General features: G+C 39.6%; 1 protein-coding gene across 4 annotated transcripts in view; it reads right to left on the reverse strand.

Annotated features, from left to right (window-relative positions):
* SEMA5B (semaphorin 5B) overlaps positions 1-24527 on the reverse strand; it is a 3270261-nt gene that overhangs the window by 550604 nt on the left and 2695130 nt on the right. For all 4 annotated transcript variants that reach the window (XM_044062778.1, XM_044062776.1, XM_044062777.1 and 1 more), the window contains one exon: positions 1582-1717. In XM_044062778.1, the coding sequence (XP_043918713.1) occupies positions 1582-1717 (136 nt within the window). The remainder of the gene's footprint in view (positions 1-1581; positions 1718-24527) is intronic.

A 24527-nucleotide genomic window follows, 5' to 3' on the forward strand; every position in this document is an offset into this window, starting at 1 on the left:
AATAGGTCCCAACTCCAGGCCAGCAATCAAGGAGACTCAATCCTCACCACTGGCTCCAGTGAGGGAGAGTCACTAAGATCAAAGATGGATTCACACAGTATTTTTAGATGTAGCTTCCTGCATTAAGCACAATTTCCCCTAACAGCACACACAGGGAATATGCTCCAGACCTGGGTCTGGACTCTCTTTCTGTCTCTCCAGGCCCACACAAAACTCCACACTGACTACTCTGGACTCTGTGTCCCTGTTCCAGGTAGCTGACACACACACAATTGGATATTTGAGTTTCACACACACATACAAACCTGGGTAAAGCTGTCACAGCTTTATTAGCTGTGCCCCTTTCTGCCCTGACTCTGAGGTAACCATGCTGCCACCAGTCAGCTACCCTAAGGCTCTTACAAAACGTATCCAATTATACTGTGTAAAATTATTACTAGTGCAAATGGTAGGGTGTGGCCAAAGCAGCAAGGCTTTCAGGAGCAGCTGCAGTGTCACAAAAACAAGCATAAGTACACTCAAGATGCTAAAAGTATTCTCTGAAGGACCAGCCACAAAGAAAGGTATTAAATATTTAATGACAAATAATAAAACAGAAAACAGGAGAATATTGAATACAATAAACAACATAGTTTCAACCACAAAGACATAAAAAAATAATACAGTTGGATAGTGTCTTACAGATGCAGAAAACAACTCTAAGCTATTCTCACTGAATGTCCCTGAATGACCAAATAATTACTGTTTCCTGACTACTTAAAGCAAGGCAGGCTGATGTGTGCCGAGTGTCTCACCACAGAAAAAGCCAGATGATGTCTCTGTTTGTCTGTGTGGATGTGTGAGATATATATTCTGTCAGAAATATTTCCAGTCAGGTTCCAAAGTGCTTCTGCGAGAGTTTCAAAGAAACTAGATGCTGGTTAGAGGAGGATATCACCTCTGATCAACTGGCTCTGGTATAATACACACACAGAGCTTTGTTAAGATCTGTGGCAGCATCTGAAAGCTATAATAATTTCTAATTTTCCACCCTTCCTGGGTTCTCTGATAAACATGCAAATTTGATCAGTTACTACCAATCATTAGCGGACCGGAGTTCTGCTGTGGTGACCCCTAACCGGGAAAAGCTGAAAGACACAAACAAAACAACAATACAATCTATTATACATGCATACATTATTTCTGTCCATTAGGACCTAATGTTGATGCATTTTTAACACAAGTAACTTTACAAATATATTTTTAACTCAAACATGTGTACAAATCAGTGTGTTAGTCAAATAACATAAAATTATTTACAAAACTTCACTTGGCTATGCTGGCATACATACACATGTACTGCCCTACTCTGCCTGGCACAGATGGCACTTCCTCATAACATCACTCAGCTATTCTTGATTTCTACCATTAGTAATGGAATAGGAGTTTTGGAAACAGAAATGGCTTCAACAACAAAACTCAGTGTGTTACCTTTTTTAAAACCTGCAGAAAAGCTATTAGTGTAAATACACTGACCATGATATACACAACACTCTATAAGCAATTAATAAAAATTAATCAAAATGATCTAGTATATTATACCTGGAAATTAGGAATAGGGTTTGGAGTTGACATCCATGATGACCTGGGATTCTCCTGGTATCTGAAAGGGCCATTGAATGCCTGTGTAATTGCACTGAGATTGAAAGCGCACACTGCAGAGGCAGCTATACTGTTCCTAGAAAGAGAAACAGAGTGGTGATCACCAAATGTTATCAATACATTCAGAACTGATTATTTTACTGCACTTCCACTGGTTTTATTCTTTAGTACATGCACACTTACTGTTTCTTCTACCATAAGAGAGCAGTGTCTGTGATACTAGCTTTAAGTTTTGCTTGTTTAGTGCTACAAAATTCTGTAATTTTGTTACTAAACTTTATTCCAAAACATATTCTGTTTCCCTTAGTTTTTCTAGGTGTCACATTCCTTATCTTACCCATTATGTTCACTCAAGTCTGATTCTGTAGCTTAGCTTTGGCGTATCATCTCTAAACTGATCTAGTTAGAAAATGAAGGACAATTGGTGTATGTGTTAAGTGGCTCAAGGCTGGAGTCTACAAGATTGTGGCTACTGCTGTAAAAGTGGTCTAGGTTGCACCTCCACCTCAAAATACAACACTAGGGCAAGTGGAATTTTTACAAAACAAAATTTCCTTTCTGTCAAGGAACTACCGCAGAACTTTGTTACAGGATTCCCAATTCAATCTTGATACATGTTACTCCCCTTATATACTGGCTGTCCATGCACGTATGCCAAAAACAGGCTTTAAATCATGGAAATGAGCACAGAATTATGGTGCTTTGCATAACAAATAACTGGGAAGTTGTAGAAACTCACCATCTTAAGGTACCACTATATTTTATAAACGCTAGAAAGTTTCCAGACTGCCCTACAGATATAGTTGTCTATGACAATGACCACCCAGTTTTAGCCCAGAAATTCAGAAGAGAGAGTGAAACAAAAATATTAGTGTTGCTTATTAAATAACATTGGCCATTGCTTAGTTTTAATTTTGCAGGTAAGTTGAAATATCTTATCTGACATTAACTGAGGGACGTGAGGTATGGGGATGAAGAAAAGACAAAGAAGAATGCTATAAAAGGTCTATACAGAAAAATGTGTTTGACTGCAACAAGAACAGTTGGAAAGGATACGATAAACACTCTGCTATAAGTTAGGCAGGAGCATACCACTCAACTGTCTAGATTTTCACAGAATGTCCATATTTTTGTCTCATATTTTTGGACCACCCCTCATAAAATTTGTAGTTTTCTAACAAATGAATTATGATTGAAATCACTAAATAATGCAAACATTTGAGTTTCAGGCTTCATATTTGTCAGAAAATGTATGCTATTGCAAAACATATTATTCAAGGAAGTTCTTAAGTTTCTAAGAGCACTATTTAAAATCTAAAAGAAAACAGCAAAATACTAAGCAGATAAATCCTCGGCCACAGACTATACCTGTTAAGCAGATAATTATAAAATAAAGCGGTAGCCAAACGTACAGCTCTAAAACCATATAATATTTATTTAAAACAAGATAACAAACGGTAAGTGCTTTCACCACCTAAAACCGGTGGCTTCTTCTGACCATTAACAAAGAACAACTTTTTTAAAAACGTTTAAATAACATTATACTCACTTTTAGTAAATCATTTCCACCTGTTGCCAATAACTTTACATCCATACATCCCATTTGTATCTAACACATGCTCAGTAAGGCATATCACGTCATTCAAATTCATTTAAAGATACAATACTTATATAACATACTTTTCCGCATTAAAATGCATTACTTTCACTACTATTTAAAATCTGTCCCTATTTTTGGTTCTTTCCAGATTGCTTGTGCTAAGAGGTTGAGAGGTATGAGTGGAAACAATACTGCCTGAGGGGTGGTGGGACGTATCAAGGTGGGGGTCCTATTTTTGGTTCTTTCCAGATTGCTTGTGCTAAGAGGTTGAGAGGTATGAGTGGAAACAATACTGCCTGAGGGGTGGTGGGACGTATCAAGGTGGGGGTGGTGGGACGTATCAAGGTGGGGTATGAGGTACACACTAATGTCTTATTAAGGAGGAAGGGGTAAGAAGGAAAACTGCTCCAAACAGCATCTCAGCAGTATACAAAAAGCAACTAACCTGGACCATTTTGGATCACGACACAAGAAATCATATATAACAGCAAAATCTTAGGTTTAGGTTCATAGGTTCAAAGGTTTAGGTTCATAGGTTCATACTAGGCTATCTGCCCGAGGGCATTTACAAGCCTAGCCCATCGTTTTGTGGCTTACGCCACCCCTTTAGTATGGGGAACTATACCCATTATTTTGCTGTGCCTCTGTCGAGCAGTGACACTGAGGTAATCCCTGGGGTATATCTGCGATCTCCCATCCATTGGTCAAGATTTCTCTTGAACAAGGCCAGCGAGGTGCTCTGCCTCACATATACCGGGATTTTGTTCCACAGCATAGGAGTCTTTGGGTGATGAATCTATCCCTCCAGCACGTCCTATTAATAGTCGTGTCGAGGTTTAAGTCTCCCGCCCTTGTGGCTCTGATGGATCTAGATTTTTTGAGGTGAAGCATATTCATCAAATCTGGGTTTGACATGGCCTTGTATGTTAGGCAAAGGTCACCTCTGAGCAAGCGGTAAGCGACTGAATAGAGCTGGAGTTCTTTCAGTCGGGCAGCATAGGACAGATTAGAAGGGAAACATAATTCATTTTAATTAGTATTTATTAACCAGTTGAAGACAGTGAGCCTTTACTTGATCTAACTTTGAAGCTTCAGTTTACTGAAGTAATGTGTTTACATTACTATGTAGATGAATGTCACTGCAACTGAAACCAGATTTTCAGCAGGTAACAACTAACTGGTATGTGAACTAAGTTACAATATCAATTTCAGTGAAACGGTATATAATGTGACTTCTCTGATCACGTGTATCTTGCCTGTGTGTGTGTGTGTGTGTGTGTGTGTGTGTGTGTGTGCGTGTCAGTCAGTACTATAAACCTGCTGGAACAAAAATGTATTCAGAATAATAGAAACTAACTTATGGCAGCAAGACACATTTGTGCGGCAGATAAGGTAAAATAAATTCAGCATGTGAAAAAAACCCTGCACAGTATACCACAGTCTTAACAGAAACAGCACAGGCTATTACTTAGTGTGATTCTGAGTTCTTTAGCAAACAGCCCACAGCAGTACACATGCAGAGGTCCCTAAATAAACAAAGGAGCCCTATAGTTTTAAAATGAGGAAAATTTTCAATTTGAATAATTAAAACAATGAGACTGTAAAAAGGCTAAGGATATGCAATTTTCCCTTCAGCTGTAGCAAAGTATTTCTCAGCATGAAACATTGCATTTGTATAATTCTTATATAGGGTAGGGTATAATATTTCATCTCAGAATTATTCCACCTTGCTTCAAAATACCTAGCAATGTTTTTTTCTGAAGTATGGTACTTACTGCTACATAATCATAATAATTTACTTGTTTGAGGTGAATAGGTAAAATGTTGTCGCCTCACAGCAAGAGGTTCTCCGGTTTGATTCTCGGCTGGGGTGCCTTCTGTGCGGAGTCTGCATGTCCTCCCTGTGGTCACGTGGGTTTCCTCCGAGTGCTCCGGTTTCCTCCCATATCCCAAAGACATGCTGTAGGTGGACTGGACACACTAAATTGGCCCTAGTTGTGAGTGCGTGCGTGTGTGTGCCTTCTGTGGAAGGTTGGGCGCCGGGTTGGCAACTCAACACTGTAAAACTCCACTGCCAATCATGAGCAGACAGGTGATCCACTGTGGCGACCCCTAACTGCGAAAAGCCGAAAGAAGAAGAAGAGGTGAATAGGTAAAATCCACACACACATATTGCATGGAAAATGGAAGCATGGACAGTAAGAAGATTAACTTTTTCTCATGGAAAATAATTAGGTTCAAAAAACAAGGCCTCACTTTATTAACTGAATCCCATAATAAGTACATGCCTTGCTGACATACAGCTCTCAAACTTAACTTCCTTCAAAATTGTCTGAACATTCTTCAGCAGAACATAGAATGGGACTGAGGCCAAATGGTGAAAGTGGTGCAGCAACATTCCTGGACTCTCCTTCCTCGGTACTGGCAGCTTCTTCAAAGGCCATCACATGGCAATGTTTTACTACACAATGCATATCATGATCCTTTTGAACCAAAGTGCAAAAACTACAGGTTGAAAAACCAAGTCACATGCTCAGGAAAAATCAGTATTAACTACACAAAAAAAGTGTAGAAAATGCTCACGAGCTGATAACTCCCTTCACAAACAGATGTGTGGAAAACAACGATCACATGACTTGTTAACATCAATGCCTCAGATGGCAGAAGATCACTAGAAGGGGTTATAGTTTTTTTGACATAAAAAAACATAGGGGTAACTAGAAGTTTAAAAAAGCTGAACAAGACAATGCATTTAAAAGAAACAATGCACATGAAGACTGATAATTTTGACAACTGAAGAATAATCCCAGGTGACTCGCATCTAATACACAACCTTTCAAGGATACACAAGTGATACATGGCCTACGGTACGCTTTATTCAACATTTAATCATAGCCTAATACTAATGACAAGCTGCAAGACCTACAGGCACCTTAGTCATGTGACATTCACCAATGTTAAACAAAAGGACAGTGAAGATGCGTATCAGATTATTATAATAGCATCTAGAGCTGACTTTATTAATTAATCAATATATTGACAATTAACTGTTTTAACTTCATTTGAGGCAAAGAAGCAATTGGCATCTGTTGACACCAATTTCATTAGTGATGCCTTATTACTGAAATCTGGATCCAGCTTGCAAAGTCAGACATCTATTAGATTCATTTACACTGTTTAGGACCTTTTAAGAATGGTAAAATTCTGAATAGCCTCAATTAAACTCTCATGAGCTGATGCTTTTAAGTTCAAAGATGAACATCCCCTTATTTCTTTCAACTTCATTTATCATATAAAATATGGTCCCCTTACCCTTCATCTTTTATCCCAAAAAAGTAAAAAATAAAATAAAATCATAATGCTTTCACTATATACATGAATAAATGTTATCCTATCTACTGATTCAGGCTGAATTTTTAGTAAATAACGCAAGTGTATTTCCTTTAATTGCCTTTTAAATCTGCCAATGTATCTGACAACTACAACAAAGACTATCTAAAACCACTTGTAATTAGAAAACTCAGTGGTAGTAAGACTTTCTTAGTGTGGATACATTAAATGTGTCACTAAACATACTAATTTGAAGACTCTACAATGACTGTGGTTACAGCTTCCACTATTGGGGCGGGAACCTAATAATACACCTGGAAAATTAGCTACATTATGTACTGCCTGAAACTTTTGTCATGCATTAATTCTGCCAAATTATGATCTCTTGGGTGAACTTCTGTTAGACATCTCCTACATACACAAACAAAAGGAATGTCAGCATTGCTTATAACCTAGTGTGTGTTTAAGGTTTCTGCTACTCATTTTAATTAGTAATCTCAGTAACAAAAACCGACTCATCACCAAACAACATTCTGAGCGTCCTCTGTAGTGTCATGTGTAACAAACACTGCCTGTTCATATCCCAGGCACTAAAACTTGCTATTTCAACTTCCTGTTTCCTTTTCTTACCCTCATGCAGTAACATTAGCATCTTCACAGCTCCTTACGCAAATGTACAAAACTGATGAAAAAATATGATGAATGGTATATCAAATCTGAGATGACTCTTAACCCTAGTCCAAAAGCAGATGAATACCCCAACATATACCCATCCATTTTTACTCTCTCTCAAGCATCCTTCAACCTCCTCCACATCGCTTGAATCACATAATTTCAAGCAATAATTTGGTTTTGTTTTAGGAAATACCAACAAATTCACAGCCAGAATGAAAACTTTTTCAGGGTACATAAACAGTTGTCTGTTGAAACACAGAAAAAAAGTAATCACAACCAAGTGAAACTAGGATACTGAACATTACTTTTCTCCTTTAAACATTTTTTTTTTTTTGCAAATGAGCAAGCACCACACTCCCTGAATGTTGATATACCAACTCCATGATTACCATGTCTGAAGGGAATATTCCATGAGATGGCAGACTTGGAATTAATATCTGCAAGTTTGTTTTTTTGTTCTTTTAGTCTCCGCATTTCTGGACTTGGCAATCAGTCTGGATATTTCAAATGGTTACCCAAGTTATCCTATCTAGCAAAAATAGTATGTAATTATGAACTGTTGTAGTGCACTTCACAAAGGATCAATGGTGAGAAGAAGAAATGACATTTTATACAAATTCATTAAATTAACATTAATATTGCCATCAGAATGGCACATTATGCCACTGAGTCTGCCTATAGCTCTCTCCCCCTCTCCTCCATCTCTCTACCTGTTACATTCTGGCTTAAAAACCTAAACACCTCTGTCAATTTACTACCTACCAACCATTTTGGTAATCTAGTTACCCTCGCTGTGAAAATGGACTTCCTCACATACAAGTTATAATTTGAACTTGACTATTTACAAATGATTTCCCGTCCTTCTTCCATCCTTCCTTTCCAAGATGCAATAAGATCATGCCCCTGTCCACTCCAGTCTCTGTCTCGCTCAAGAAGCCCTTGCTTCCTGCCTCTGTCCTAAAAAGTCTTTCCTTGCACTGGCTTAAGCATCTTTGTTGTTTTTATTTGCACCCTCTGTAATGCCGCTGTCTTTCTCACTGTTTACCAGGACTCAGATATAAATAAAACTCTAGAAGTGAGTGAAGCCTGACCAGTGCCTTGTACAAGGGTATAACAACATCTAGGTGTTTAAAGTTAACATGTTTTAATGCACACCCCAACATTCTGTTAGCCTTGACCACAAATTCACTACCCAATGTCTGACTGTCTAATAGTTCAGTAAACTTTACCCCAATCCTTTTGTTGGAAACTCCTTTTCAATTCCCACCTCCCCAATGAATACTTGTGTTGCTTTACAGCCATCTAAACTGAAATTCAAATGCCATCTTTTTGACAAAGAAATCAGTCTTTCCAAATTTCTCCCTAGTCGGATCCCACCATTATCCAAAAATGCCCTACCTAGTACTTTATGCAAATGATCATCCTTAATGCACAAAACTAAGTAATTTTTAAGCAATACTTGCTGCAATCTGAATCCAAAGTACATCAGTAGTTATTTCCTTAACCCTTGACAAGTCATCTCTAACACTATCTTTTCTCTTCTTACCTAAAAACACACCTACATCCATTTTCACATTTGTTGTTGAACTCTGGGCAGCACAGTAGTGTAACTGTTAGTGCTGGTCCCTCACAGTGTTTGGTCCTCCAGTTCCGTTTTTGTTTGGGGTACTGTTTGTGTAGCATCTGCACATTCTCCCTGTGTTCAAATGGGTTTGTCCTGGGTGCTCTACAGTTTTCCTTTATCTCGAGGACATGTCATTGGTGAATTTGTGAGCTTCCAGCTTGCCTGTAGTGTGTGTGTGTGTGTGTGTGTGTGTGTGTGTGTGTGTGTGTGTGTGTGTGTGTGAGACTGTGCCTGTCCTGCAAAGGAATGCTGGCCCATTCAGGATACACTTCTGTGTCTTGGTACTATTGAATGATGGAATAGGCTCCGCCTCTGTGACCATATACTATGTTCAGTGAGTAATCAGAAAAGTAGTAAACAAATAAATAAATAAATACTGAACTGCTAGTTGAGGATGGATTATATAAGGGTCAATTCCGCAGGCATGACCTTCTGAATTTGGGTTACTTTGAACATGCTACATGAGAAACTGTACTTGCCCTGAAATGCAGTGACATTATAATTACATGGAGCTGCAAGAGTCCTCAGCCTGTATGGATGTGGCTGTTACAGCAACCCTATAGAAAGCAGTTTGCTGTTTTTGTATTTTCTAGGAAACATTTTATTTAATTCGGTTCAACAAAACAGTACTTGCTAAGAGCTGTTTTTATTAAGAGTCATAGAATCTTAGCATTCCCCCCCCACACTCAAACTTTTCAGTCTACTCACAAACCTTCTTTGAGGAACCTTACTGAACATCGTGGTAAGATTCAGAAACACCTCAACTACCAATGTTCCTGGATTAAATAATTCTTCGATCATATCATACAACTCCATCTGGCTATATTGCCAAGACTTCTTTTCTCCAAATCCATGTCAATAAAAGTCCCGCAGATTGTTACTTTTCAGAGAATACACATTCTCTCCTACATTGGCTTATAGTTACCCAACCTAGTTCTAATCCCCTCTTTCAGCATTGGTATTGCACTAGTTCCCTCAAAAAGCATCCTGTATTTCCCTGCTGTCTATTGACTTGTTGACTACTTCTGGTGTTGAATCTTACAGTGACTAGGAATCTTCTGGTCCATCACTTGGAAGATCAGGACAACTGCCCCCAAGATAATTATATCTAAATTGGCCTCAGAGTGACCTGCACCATGTAACTGTCTTGGTGGGCACCGAACCCACTATAACAGTTGGTTGGTAATAGCTAAGAATTAACAAAGGGTTGCCAAAAAACATCAAGTTCACCAACTGCAACTATCAGTGAAGAAGGACCTGCATGTCCTTGAAGTGCAAATGTGCACTGAGAGGACCCATGTCTAGTCACCAATGAAGTTTGGGGTACAGTGCAGTATATGTAGGGGAAACCACTCAAATGTGGACAACTGAACTGTGGCTGCCATGATGGCCAGTGTTCTTAGGCTAAGAAACTGGAAATTCACTTCTCTCTAGAGGTACAGATAAACAAAAACTAGTGCTACCTTAGGCATAGCCTATAAAAGTCAGGTGCAGAACTGGAGATAATCTTAGGGTTAACAAAGTTACAATGATCCTCATATAGTAGAAGTTATGCAGGAAAGAAAGGCTGTTAATTATAGCAAAGACAAATACTTAGTATATTTGTTAGACTTGTAAGTGGATGAATCCCAGGAGATTCTGAGACTTTTATTTAAAACATATCAGTGTAGAGGACTGATCAGAAAAGACCAACTTAAGTTTCAGCCCTGAAAAGAATATAAGAAAGGTACAATGAAGTCAGATTCACAATGGCAAAATAAGAAGCCTGTACAGAGAATATATAGCCACGATTTACAATTACATGGAAGTAGAGCACTTGTAAGATTTTTCACAATGATTATATACAAATATTTACAAGTCAATACATCCTTATGACCTAGTAGAACTAAGAGGAGTAGTTATAGATGGATACAAATGAAAACAGAAGTTAAAGAAGTGAAGGTTTGATGTGACATAATGGGATAGGAACAAGATTGTATGTGCTATGGTGAGAGAGTGGCATTAGTATTTGGCAGGTTTGTTGCTTTAGGTTAATAGATAAATCAAAACAGAAAGCCAGTTGCTTGACTTACACTGAGGGTGATTAATTATTTCACCTAACATCATGGCTGGACAAATGAGAAGAAAAATCCACAAACTCTGAATTGCTCCTACTGTACAAACAGAAGCGACAATGGCAGTGAATCTCTGTGGAGAACAGTGTACTTGATGAACTGAAACCTCATCCAGTTTACACTAAAGAGTGAAGGAAGATCAGGCAGTAGACTTGTCACTTGTCAGCATGTTAGTGAATACGAACAGTAAACTATTAATTTGAGAGTTCTCATACCAAATTCACACTAGCACTGCCCATAATATTAAGCTTTTTGGATGTCAAATTCTAAAGCATAACACAAACATATTTCTACCAGGTGTACCTAATGTGAAAATGTCAAAGTCATTCTTAAGCACCTTCAGGCCATGACCGTCTCAAGTTTTTTGGGTACCCCTCCCCCTTTCTGGTTAATATCTAAACTTTTTAGTAACTAATTTTTTAAGGCACATAACACAAAAGACAAGTGGTCTCTGACCTTCTTTGAAAGTAATAAGCTACAAGGAAAACCACATTTGGCAGTACTCTGGTAAGTACAACTGCAGACAACGGACACAATCACACAGTCTTCTCCACTGAATAAAATATCATAGCTGATTTTTATTTTTTAGCATCATCCAAAAAAAAAAAAAGAAAGAAAGAAATAGTTATGAGTCAAAACCTTGCAGCAATACTTTTCTTAAAAAGACATACAAGTATCAGCCAAAATCGTCCAGCAACCACCCTTAATAACCTGTCAAGTGCAGTATGGCCCAGTTAAGACACTTCATGAATCAACAAGAGGGTGCTGTCTACTCTTTAAATTCTGGTAGTTTTTAAATGTGCAGTTTCAGCTTCAAAGATTTTAGTAAGTCTTTCGTTGCAGCTCCTAGTAACTGGATATTGGTTAATAATGTATGAGATAAAGCAGTAGAATGGTATGGTCACATATACAGTCTGTATATTCTTACCTCATGTACATCATCTTATTTCTAGTGTAGTCATGATAGGAATGACAGAGATGGGTGCACATTAGTATAACACAAGTTGAGGATTTCTGAAACTCTACCCAGGCTAGCTGTTTAAACACAAAGTTAATGTCTACTAAGATGTGATTTATTTCAATAAGTCTGCAGGGCAAAAGAAAAAAATGCAGTCTGCTACCAGAATTAGCATTCATCCTGTGAAAGTGTTTGCATAATTTATAAATCTGTTAAAGTATTGTTAAACTCAAACACAGACATACTTAAAATAAAACAAACACACTGCATTTGGCCTTAACTGGGTTTCCTGGTAGTCTTCTGTAAGGTCACAAAATGTTTTGTCTATCATCATACCTGTTTTTTTAGGAAATAATGTTTTACTTTGGTATACCTGCCAGTAGGGAGTGATGCTGAATATGATTTAAAATATTTAATACAGTCTCTTACATTTGAGATGCACTCAACCATTTTTCTTCCAGACAAGCTACATTAGGGCATGTTTAAATAATTGAATATGACAGAAAAAAAATTGCAGGATTCAGTAATGCATGGGTCAGATAAAAAGTAATTTTTAGGCTAGATGGAAGAAAAAAGAAATAACCTGCTGGTCAAGTTGCATCAGCAGCTTATCCAGGTGGAAGAGGAAATAAGGGACACAGGTGAGCCAAGTATTTCTCTTCTGCCAACAACTCTATTTCTGTGTGGTCTCACCTGGTTGTCCCTGACACAAATGACTAGAAATTATGAAGTTAGAATGGGGTTCTAAAGAATCTTCAAATTGAGCTATAAAATAGGGACTGCTCAATAACAGCTAATCAAGTTTTATTTTATTACTTCAATCATGATATATCTAGAAAAGCTCTTGATCTTGTAGGAAGTGCTTCTTAGAAATTAACAGCAATTTTTTATAGTATAACCTGTCAGTTGTGTATCTGAGACATGTAAACAACTTATACACACCCTCAGTCAACACATACAACCTTCATTTGCTTTTTTAACTATGCAGACACTCTGCTTTAAAAAAATAAAAGATTTAGCATGTTCTTTGCATAGGGCTGACCCAATATACAAAAGTTATTCATACATGTCTGAAACATTGCATAACATGCCTTCCTCAGTACAGGAGTTATAATGATTGTTGATGTATATCATTATTAATTTTGGTGTCTGCAACCTCTGCTTATTGGAGGGCAAGCAACATATCGGACGACCATTCCACTCCCACTAAGAATGGATAAGTTGATGCCTGCAACTCACTCCCTTCCATTTCCTACCTAGTTCCAGCAGCACCTGAGCCACCATTCAAATGTTTGTAAACTAGGACATAGAGCTTCATCACTCTGTGTTATGGAGTCAGGCACAGGAGAATATACCAAGGCCATAGTGAGGGCTAAACATCTCTCTCTCTCTCTCACTCTGTCCTGGAGCTATGCAAAGGAGAGCATACCTAAGGTCATAGTCAGGGCTCCATCTCTTTATGTCATAGAGCTGGGCACAAGAGAACATAACTAGGTCATAGTCTTGGCTTCACCTCTCTCTTTCTATGTCATGGAGTTTGGCACAGGAGAATATACCTAGTTCATACTCAGGCGTCATCTTTCTATGTCATGGAGGCTGTCAAATGAGAATGTACCCAAGCCATAGTCAAAGCTTCATCTCTCTATGTGATGGAACTATCCACTGAAGAACATGCCTAGGTCATAGTCAGGGCTTCATCCCCCCTCTCTCTCTTCTCTATGTTATGGAGTTAGTAACATGAGAATATACCTAGGTCATAGGGCTCTGTCTTGCTATATTATGGAGTTATGCCCTGTAGAACAACGAAGGTCAGTCAGGGCTTCATCTCTATATGTGATGAAGTTAGTCCCAGGAGAATATATCTAGGTCATAATCAGGGTTCATCTCTCTATGTGATGGAGCTAGGCAATGGAGAACATGCCTAGGTCATAGTCAGAGATTCTACCTAGGTCATAAAGATTCATCTCTTCCTCTCTATGGCACAGAGTTAGGCACAGGAGAATATACCTAGGTGATAGTAAGCAAGTTATCTCTGTATATCATGGAGGTAAGCAATGGAGAACATACCTAGGTTGTAGTTATGGGCTTTGTCTCTCTATTCATGAAGTTAGGCATGGAAGAATATACCTAGGTCATAGTCAGGGCTTCATATTTTTACATGATGGAGCTAGACACTTCAGAACATGACTAGATCATAGTCAGAGATTCATCTCTTTCTCTCTATGTCATGGAGACAGACACAAAAGAATATACCTAGGTCATAGTCAGGGCTTTATCTCTATATCTCATGGAGCTAGGCACTGAAGAACATAGCAAGGTCATAATCAGGGCTTCATCTCTATCCTTCTCTCTCTCTGTCATGGAGTTAGGCACAAGAGAATATACATAGGTCATAGTCAGGGCTTCATCTCTCTATGTGATGGAGATAGGCACTGGAGAACATACCCAAGTCATAATCGGGGCTTCATTTATCTACAACGTGGAGCTAAGGCACTGCAGAACATACTTGGGTCATAAAGCTAGGCATTGGAGAACATACCCAGGTAATAGCCAGTTCATCATCTCTCTAAGTCATGATGGTAGGCACTGGAGAACATAACCAAATCACAGTCAGGGCTTCATTTATCTACGTCATAGAGCCAGGCACTGGAGAAAATATTTGGGTCATAAGGCTTCATCTCTGTATGTCATGGAGCAAGGCACCTTTGAACATACTCAGGTAATAACCAGTGCTTCATCTCTCTCTGTCATGGAGCTAGGCATTGGAGAACATTTTTAATGCTTAAATCTGAAGGAATGTTTTAGTGCTAGCAAATGCTTCCAAATTTTCCATACATTTGGAGACAAAGAAGAAACCAAGATAAAGCATAGACAATGTATTTATTTGACATTTGGTAACCAGCAATGTCTGACTTGGTAGAGATTACCTGTTTTCAGTAGAGGCCTGGGGAGAAAAGCTCTATATAAAGACAAACAAACAAGAATAATTAAATACAGGACAATAAATGGTGAGAAATTACATATGGTAAAAAGAATTAAATAGATTATAAAAAGTAAATAGTTGTATAGAGGATTTTACTAGCAGGAATTAAAAGGAATGTGAACGCAAAACTTAAACCTACAATTTATATTCTGGTTGAAGGTGATACAGAGTGAAAACATTGATTGGTGGAGGGAGAAGAATAGAGACAGAGAATAAAAAAGTAGAAAGATAGTACAGTTGTGTACACTTACCATAAATGTAGATGTTCGAGTGTAGTCACTGTTGCAGTCATCGCATTTGGGTTATCCCTGCCAGGGTAGCCCTCGGCCGGCCCGAACATCAGAGACTTAATATTTCTGCATCGGTTGATGTCGCTTGAGGACTGATGTCAGGTCATCAGTAGTATAAAGTAAGGCAGCCGACGCCATTACATCAGTTTTTCTTGCCCTAACCTGTAAGGAGCCCCAAAGTAGGAGGCCAGGTTCTGGTGGAAGAACCCCACCAGTGGAAAATAAATACCAATATGTCCCTTGTAAGGAAAGGAGAACAACACGGAAGAATGGTAACAAAAGGAGAAAGAGAAAAAAGGGGGATGGAGGTAGGGAAACCAGGACTGCAACAGTGAATACACTCGAACATCTACATTTATGGTAAGTGTACACGACTGTACTATGTTCTTCGTGTTTCACTGTTGCAGTCATCACATTTGGGTAGATTCCCAAAGCTGTGGAAATGGGTGGAGGCAGTCAAGGAAACTAGGGGCTGGCTAGGATGCCCTGCAAGACTGCAGAAACAAACCCTGCCCTGGATATGGAGAAGAGAGGCAGGTGGTAATGCTTGTTAGAAATGTAAACAGATGTTAAAGTAGCAGCCAGGATGTCCCTAGTGGGGACTTCTCTGAGGAAAGCTGAAGAGGTGGAGGCTGTTCTGGTGGAGTGTGTCCTGACTCCCTTGGGGGGGGGGGGGCTTTCCATGCTGTTTGTAGCAGAAATGGATGCAGTGTGCTATCCATTTGGAAATTGTTTGCTTGGAGATGGCTTTGCCTTCTGCCCCTGTACCAAAGCTTACCAGCAATTGATTAGACTTTCTGAAAGATTTAGTCCTGTCCAGATAGAATCTGAGCTGTCTGTGCACATCTAGAGAGTGAAGAATTCTTTCTCCCTTGTTCTGGGAATTAGCAAATAAGGTGGGCAAATGAATGGATTGGTTGAGAGCCACACTGGACACCACCTTGGGCATGAAGGATGGGTTAGTTCTGAGGGATACCCTGTTTGCATGGAAGATGATGAAGGGTTCCACAGCCATGAGTGCTTGCAGCTCAGAGACTCTTCTGGCTGAAGTGATGGCCAGAAGGAATGCTGTCTTCCAGGAGATAAATGTTAGCTCTGCAGAAGAAACTGGTTCAAAAGGGGGGAGGGAGATCTTTTCCAAGATAAAATTAAGGTCCCAAGCTGGTGTTGGTGCCCTTCTGGGGGGGGGGGGGCTCAAGTTGCTAGCCCCTCTGAGGAACTGTTTGATCAAAGGGTGTGAGAAAAAGGGCTGCTCAGTGTGAAAATGATCAGAAATAGCAGAGGCATGAATTTTTATAGAGGAGAAAGAGAGACCACTGTGGAGTAGGTCAGCTAAGTAATCCAGGATGAGAGGGATGGAGGGCTGTGCCATATTGGCTTCCTTAGCCTGGATCCAGGTGCAGAACCTTTTCCATTTATCTGCATAAGACTTTCTGGTGCTAGGACATCTGGCCTGATGGATAACATCCAGAACCTGTTTACTGAGGATGGCAGATTGGTTCGGGGTTAGGGAATAAGCTAAGCTGCCAAAATGAGCGTCTGCAATTGGGGATGCATGAATTCCTCTTTCCTCTGGGTCAAGAGATTTGGAATCTGAGGAAGATGCCATGGAGGCAGCGGGGACAGGCTGAGCAGCAAGGGGTACCAGTGTTGTCAGGGCCAGTCTGGAGCTATAAGAATGCTCCTTGGTTTTTCCTCCCTTATTTTGAGCAGTACCCTGGGGATGAGAGGTAGGGGAGTAAAGACATAGACCAATAGATTGACCCAGGGGAAGGAAAGGGCATTCATTTTCCAAGCCATGCAGTGATGCTCCCTTGTGCAGAGTTTGCTTAGCTGATAGATGGTGTGGGAGGCAAAGAGGTCAACCTTTGGGGTTCCCCATTTCTGAGTTATTAGGGTGAAGGTACTTCTGTTGAGTTGCCACTCTTGTGGGTCCAGAAGGTTTCTGCTTAATTGGTCTGCCAGAGAGTTGAGAGAGCCTGGTAGGAATTATGCTAACAGGTGTAGTTGCATGGAAGAGGCTGTGAGCCAAAGGGTCATGGCCAGCCTGCATAGAGGGCAGGAGTGAGTCCCTCCCTGCTTGTTGATGTACCACATCACAGTGGTGTTTGTCTGTTTTGATCAGGAGAACCCCTAGAGAGAGGAGTTTGAAAGATATCAAGGCATGCTGCACAGCCATCATCTTTTTTTAATTGATGTGCAGAGGGATGTGCTGTGGGCTTGATTGGCTCTGTATGCACCTGCCGTCCAGGTGTGCACCCCAAATGTAGTCTGATGAGTCTGTGGTGAGGGTCTGGGCAGCGGGGGTGGGGAGAAGGGCATTCCCTTGTTGTGGGAGCATGCTGTTGCCCACCAAAAAATTATTTTCTGAGGCAAGGAATTATAGGTAGAAGAGTTTCCAGGTCTTCAGAGTGTTGACACCAAAGGCTCTTTAGGTACCACTGAAGTTTCCTCGCATACAGTCTGGGATATGGAATGACTAGTATGCAAGATCCCATGAACCCCAGAGCTTGCAGGATCTTCCTTGCAGACAGCTGGGGCCTGGTGGTTAGTTGCGAGAAGTAGGCTGTCAGGAAAATTTGTTTCTCTAGTGTAAGGTATGCCATCTGGGATGCTGTGTCCAGACTTGCTCCCAGGAAGATTATCCTTTGGGTGGGCACCTGTTTGGATTTTGTTTTGTTGATTGTGTACCCTGGGAAGGTTAGTAGGGTCTTTACAAAGGCCAGGTGCTTGAGCAGCTTTTCCTGGTTAACTGCCTGAATAAGGCAGTCGTCTAAGTATGGGTAAATTTGAATATTTCTTTGTCTGCAAAAGGCAATGGTCGGAGTCAGACATTTTGTAAAAACTCTGGGAACAGTAGATAAGCCAAAGGGAAGCGCAGAGAACTGAAAGTGCTGAGATCCTGCCCTGAAGCGGAGATATTTCCTGCATGATTCCCTGATAGGAATGTGGAGGTAGGCCTCTTTCAGATCTAGGGTGGCTAGCCAAGTGTACTTGGAGAGCATAGGTAGTAGCTGCCGGAGGGTGAGCATTTTGAATTTGCTTTTGAGCCTCTGCCCACTGATTTGGAGGTAGATCTGGGAACCCTTTTGGGGATGTAAGGGTATGGAAGGAAAATTTGTATCCCTGAGACACAATGTTCAGAATTCATTGGTCGTTGGTAATGGTGGCCCAGGTGCTTGACTGAAAGGAGAGTTTTCCTCCTAGGGGTAAGTGAAGGTAGGCAGAGGGGGGAGTGGAGGAGGTGAGTCATTGTGAGTTCTTACCATAAGGGGGTGGCTTAGAACTCCTTGGTTTTGAAGTGGAGGTAGTCCACTGCTTATATCTCTGCATTCCCTGGGGCTGCTGTCTGGGGGGTTTGTTTCCACGGGGTCTAGGCTGGGCCAGTTTACTCGGAGCAGGAAAGGACCAGTACTTGGATGGACAATGCCTGCTGAACCTAGAAGGCTGTACCTATAAGAAATCCTTAACTGTTTGCATAGATTTTGCTTTTTCTTTCATCTTTTTTAAGACCTCTTCTGCCATAGTGCCAAATTAGTTATCTTTGTGCAAGGGGGCATCCAACAATTTAGATTTGACATGTTCTGGCAGGGGTTGCTCCTTAAGCCATGCATGTCTTCTAAATACAGATCCCATGACTGCTGCCCTGCAAGAAGATTCTAGGGCATTAAAACCACAGTGCAAAGTGTGTTTAGTTACTTGACTTGCAGAATGCATCAAGTCTTGTAAATCTTTAGATTCTGCCCAAGCATGAAATGAAGACATTTTTTGTTTAAGTAGTTCCAAGGTATGTTGCTGAAATTTCAGCACTTGGAACTGACAATTTAGTGCCTTGATAGCAAGAGTAGCTGAGGTGTATACTTTTTTACCCCATCTGTCCAATGCTCGGGAATCCCTGTCTGAGGGGGTGAGACTCTTAGCAGAGGTTGCTTTAATCCCTTTTGGCCCTTGAAAAATTACCTCAGGGTCAGCTGTTGGATTTTTAAAAAGATATTTGTGAGAGTCAGGGACTCTATAGTACCTGTCTGGTTTTCTGGGAGCAGGAGGTAGGGCATCAGGAGTCAAGCTGGATTCAAGGAAAACATCATCCACAACACCCAGGACTGGGGGGATGGCCAAGGGTCTGTGTTGTGGTAGATCTAGGAATTCCCTGAGTCTCTTTCTAGACTGAGGGTAGTCCTGACTCTCCCATTGGAAATGCTCCCTTAAAGTATGCAGGGTTTCTCCAGAGGAAAAATCCTCTGGGGAAGAGGCTGAAGGAATTAAGTCCTCTGCATCAGAATCCTCATAAGTGGAGAGGGGTTGCATGTCTTCATAGTCAGATGCATCAGATTCATCTGACTCTTGTTCGGACAAAACTACAGGGGACAGATCTCTTTTCCTTTTTGAGGGGGTAGCTTGGCTTCCCCTGATCAGCATGATAAGGTCTTCTGCCATTTTAAGCATTTGAGACTGAGGCAAGTAGCAGGCACCTGAGAGTGGGTCGTCGGTTTCTTGGGTGTGGTTCGAACCCTAGGCCTAAAACTCGGTTGTTTTTGAAAGAATGGTTGTTGCAAAAGAATTCTGCACTTAGCCTCGAGTGCCCACATTGTAGCTTTCTTATTTAATCTTTTCTGTATGTCAGGTCAAACTAACTTTAACTGTATCTGAAGTGTATTTTTAATAATACCAAAACCCTGTAATGCTTTACATGCCTTCATTACAAAGCCTGGTATTACATGTGCCTTTTTTTTATTATCGAGGAACATTCTGTAGCCGGCAAGATTGTATTTATCCCTTGAGAAGGGAACAGAAAAAGAACAGTCTGTAGCCTTTCCTTGGGAACTTTTATCTTTCATGCTTGTCCAGTAAGGTTATTCTTTCTTTCTGCTTAAATGTCTTTTCTAAAATGTATGCATAAATGAAACACAATTCTGGCAGTCTGTGTAATGCCTAATAACTACTTTAAAATGGAAGTCCCTAATCTTACAGTTGCCCCTGACCGAAGTCTATGGGGACCTACTTTTGATTCTGTATTGCTAACTACTGTATACAGCTTTATGCTACCTGACTCAATCTGAAAATACATTTTCTTCATTTGGTAACTAAACCTGCAATTTTAATTTTGACCATTAGGTGTCACTCAAGCATTGATGGCCTGTTTGGCTTGAAGTTTCTTAACTTTATAAAAATAAAACAAATCAGGTGGTAACCGAGTGATAAATCCTCCATTGCTCAAACCAATGCACAAATATAATAAAAAAGAAGTAACAATGAGCAGCGGAAGGAAACAGGCATTACCAAAGTTCAAAATCCACACTCCACAAAATGTGCACTGCAATCACCAATGGTAAAAACCAATGGAAGTCACTAAGTAGGCATCAAACAGATGGCAATAGTATAAAAAACAGAACTCCTTTATTGTAGTCGACAAGGTAAGCGCTTTCACTGTTTCAGCTTCATCAGACCAGATAACAACTACAAACGCGCAACCTATTTAAATACATTCATAATGAGTGTAGCCAATAGAAATCTGACATTTAGATGTTCAATTAATTTTCAAAAACACAAAAGGCTTCACACTAGTGGGAAATCTATATAAAAAATAAAACCTAAATTACAGGTCATTATGCAAAAACTATGTTAAAAAAGGGGATATGAGCTAATAAAAATTATATATCTAACATCTATACACATACATAAAAAATATATAACCACATGTAAATTTAAATATAAAAAGCTTTCATAACCAAATATACTCACATACACCACATAATACATCATTACTTAAACAATCTCCTTTTCTTTAGAATAGGCTTAATGTAAGCTCTCTCGTTCAAACCCTTGCCCCAATCTGCATGGAGCATGATTATCCATCGGGCTTCCCTGTATTCTGTATGTGTATATATGTCACCCCCTCTACTACTCAACTGAATTGTCTCAATAACCCTAAAACAGAAAGTGTGAGAAATATCAAACTCTAACACATGTTTAGAGAAAGCATTATGTAAGGAACCTTTCCTAATATAATACAGATGTTCCCTCATCCTGTCACGTAAAGTTCTGTTAGTTTTACCAATGTAAAACGCGTGACATAGGGAACATTCTGCTAAATAAACCAGATGGGCAGTTTTACAGTCTGCATAAGCATGAAACTTAAATTCCTTATGTAAATCAGGATGCATAAAAATGGAAGAGGTGTTAATATACTGACAAAAACTACAGCTATCACAGGGTAGTGTAGATCCAGGGGATGCTGACATAGAACTCGCATTTCTATCATAACATAGCAATCTCTTCAAGTTCTTGCAATTTCTAAACCTAAAAATAGGTTTCTCACCTACAATCCTGCATATGTCATGGTCCACTTGCAGAATAGACCAATGATTACTAAACAACTTAGTGACATTGCTATGATCACATGTATAAAACAAGGGAACCTTCACCTCACAAGTATCAGAATGTCGTCTCCTATCAATATTCAGGTCAATAGCCAGTCCAAAATAAGGGGTGGCTATATCCGATCTCAACTGATCCAAATCTGCCCATTGTAAATCTATTTCAGTAGTAGTATACCCACGTGCTTACAATTTGCATCTCAGACCTTCAATCTCTTGTAAGAACCCTGTAGCAGTAGGATTTAACCTAGAAGCTCTGATCCCTTGACCAATAATTAAATTCTTAACGATATAACCGGTGTGCATACTAGATCTAAATAGGAATGCATTCCTATGACAAGTTTTACGATACACCTCAGTATTAATAACGCCCCCTGGTAATTTTTCAATATACAAATCCAAAAACTCAACACGTGTATATGACCAAGTAAAGGTGAACTTTAAACAGCCGGTCAAATTACTCACCATTTCATGAAATGTAAATAGGCTATCCACTGCGCCTTTCCACAGCAAAAACAAATCATCAACAAATTGTCGTAAAACAAGACATGTGTCTTGAAAGCAAAGGTAGGAAACAAAACATTATTCTCCCAGTGTGCTAGAAACATATTGGCGTAGCTATTGGCACAAGAAGTGCATATAGCTACGCCATGTCTCTGGAGATATAAATCACTACCATAGATAAAAACATTATTTACAAGCACAAGTTCCAAAAACAGACAAAGCAAATCTATCGGAGTTAAAGTGTATTTATTATGTAAAACAAGATACTCATGTATACATTCAACACCAAGGTCATTCGGGATCATAGTAAATAAAGACTGGATATCAAAAGTGACTAAAATGACATCCTCAATGTCACTAACTAAAGAGAGACACTGGCAAAGATCCAGTAAAAACTGTTTAGAGTCTCTAAGGACTACAGGGTTCAAATTCACTGTAGGTCTCAAAAACTTCTCAACATACAATGAAAAAGGTTCCATAATCCAACCACCCCCAGCCACTATCAGTCTCATTGGTGGGTCAGAGGGGGTTTTTGTGAACATTCGGAATGTCTTGTATGAGAGGAACCAAGGGATTAGACACCTGCAAGAAGGAAAACACACCTTTTGTAATAAGGTGATGCAGAAATGTATCAGATATGCAATAATAACAATAATTAGTAAGAATAGGAGAGGTGTAAAGAAGGGAAGGTAAGCGGTATCTAGTGGTGAGATTAGCTTTAGTAAGTAGAGTGAGTTATTAATTGTTTAATCCTATATAACATGCCAAGTTTTTGATGGGTCAATCTGATAGTTTTATTTACATGCAAGCCAAATTTGACATTGTCATCAATAACACCTGGCTGTTTGGAATGAGGGTCATCCTACATAAAATAATCTTTGAAATACTAAAGACAATACAAACACGGTTTTCCCCTACCTCACTTTTCCCACCTTGCTTTATGTCCTTTTGTGGCCCGGTTCTAACTGTATCTGAATTTTTTTTCAGAAGAAATGAGTTTCAAGACAACTACAGAAAACAGCTGCAAGACACATTTTGCATTTATTTAACAAAGCAGATTTCACCATTTTCCAAATATCTATGCAATACAGAAATGGATTATAAATACGAAGTGTGAGCGTTCAGAGGTGTAGTTCTGTGATGGGAATTATTATTTCAGCCATTTGAGTGTGAGAAAAAAATGTGGCTCCCGTCTCTGCATCAGTCAGCATAAATAAATCACATGCAGTAGGCTGACATTCAAATAGTTGTGACAATGGAGTAATAACATGGGAGTCTACAACTCTCTTTCCCCTCTGTATTAAACACATAAAACCATAGCCATCCATTCATAACTCTTTGCCACAGAAATATTTCTCAATTAATAGCATTTAGTTAATCTTTAATAACATTTTCTTTCCTAATAACAGAATCTGATAATATGTAAAATGATAAACATCATTTTTATAATTAGTTCACTGTGGGGTGGGATGGAGGTATATACCACTATACTGAGGTATGCAGCACATTTGGCCTACCTCAATTGCAGAAAACATGCATCTTATTTCCTTATGTAATATTACTAACCATCTGTAAATGTTTAGTGTATATTGTTAGGGGTGGAAAGGAAGATAAAACTGAAGATTCGAGCACTAACAGTAAACTGGGCATTAACAGGAAAAAAAGAAGGTCAAGGTCTAGTACACTACAAGATTCTGTTTTGGGCTTTGTGCTCAGAAAACTCAAAGGCGATCTCTGCTTAACATTCAAGGCCATGCCAAACCCAGAGCTGTTGGACATGCTACACTTAAAGAAATCCCAATCCCTCAGAGCCACATTCTCCAGGGATCTAAACCTTGTCATCACAATAAACAAAACATGCTGGAGGGATAGGTTCCTGACCCAGAGACTCTCCAGACTCTGGAATAGACTGCCTATACATGTCAAACAGAGTGCCTCTTTGGCACTCTTCAAAAGGAACCCTGACGATTGGATGGGAGAAAGGAAATTCACCCCAGGGATCAAGTCAGTCGCCCTGCTAGACAGGGACCCAGGGAAGTAAATAGTGTGGGAAGAAATAGCCAGGGAATTGTTATGGCTAGGCTTATATAGGCCCTAGGGCTGATAGCCTAGTACCAACCTATGAACCGAATTAACTTTATCAATATGTGATGCAAAGTAGGAAATACTACTGAGAGATCTAGCTAAATTAACTCAGTGGGCACAGAAAAAGTATCTAAAATTAGTACCTGTCATTTCAGTGAGTCCACTTTAAATGGTGAACCCTTTTGCCAAATTTCACATTTTAATCCTTATGGTTATGTGACCTCGGAGTTTGTTATATTAACTAAGAGGATGCAGAGGTTGAAGATTACTGCAGACTGTGTGCATGTGGGAAGCTTGTCTTATCTTCACTCAGGACTGCCTTTTTTTAACAAAAGGGTCTGTCACT

This window comes from Protopterus annectens, chromosome 2.part1, assembly GCF_019279795.1.
Source record: "Protopterus annectens isolate FY-2018-M chromosome 2.part1, PAN1.0, whole genome shotgun sequence".
Classification (NCBI taxonomy): domain Eukaryota; kingdom Metazoa; phylum Chordata; order Ceratodontiformes; family Protopteridae; genus Protopterus; species Protopterus annectens.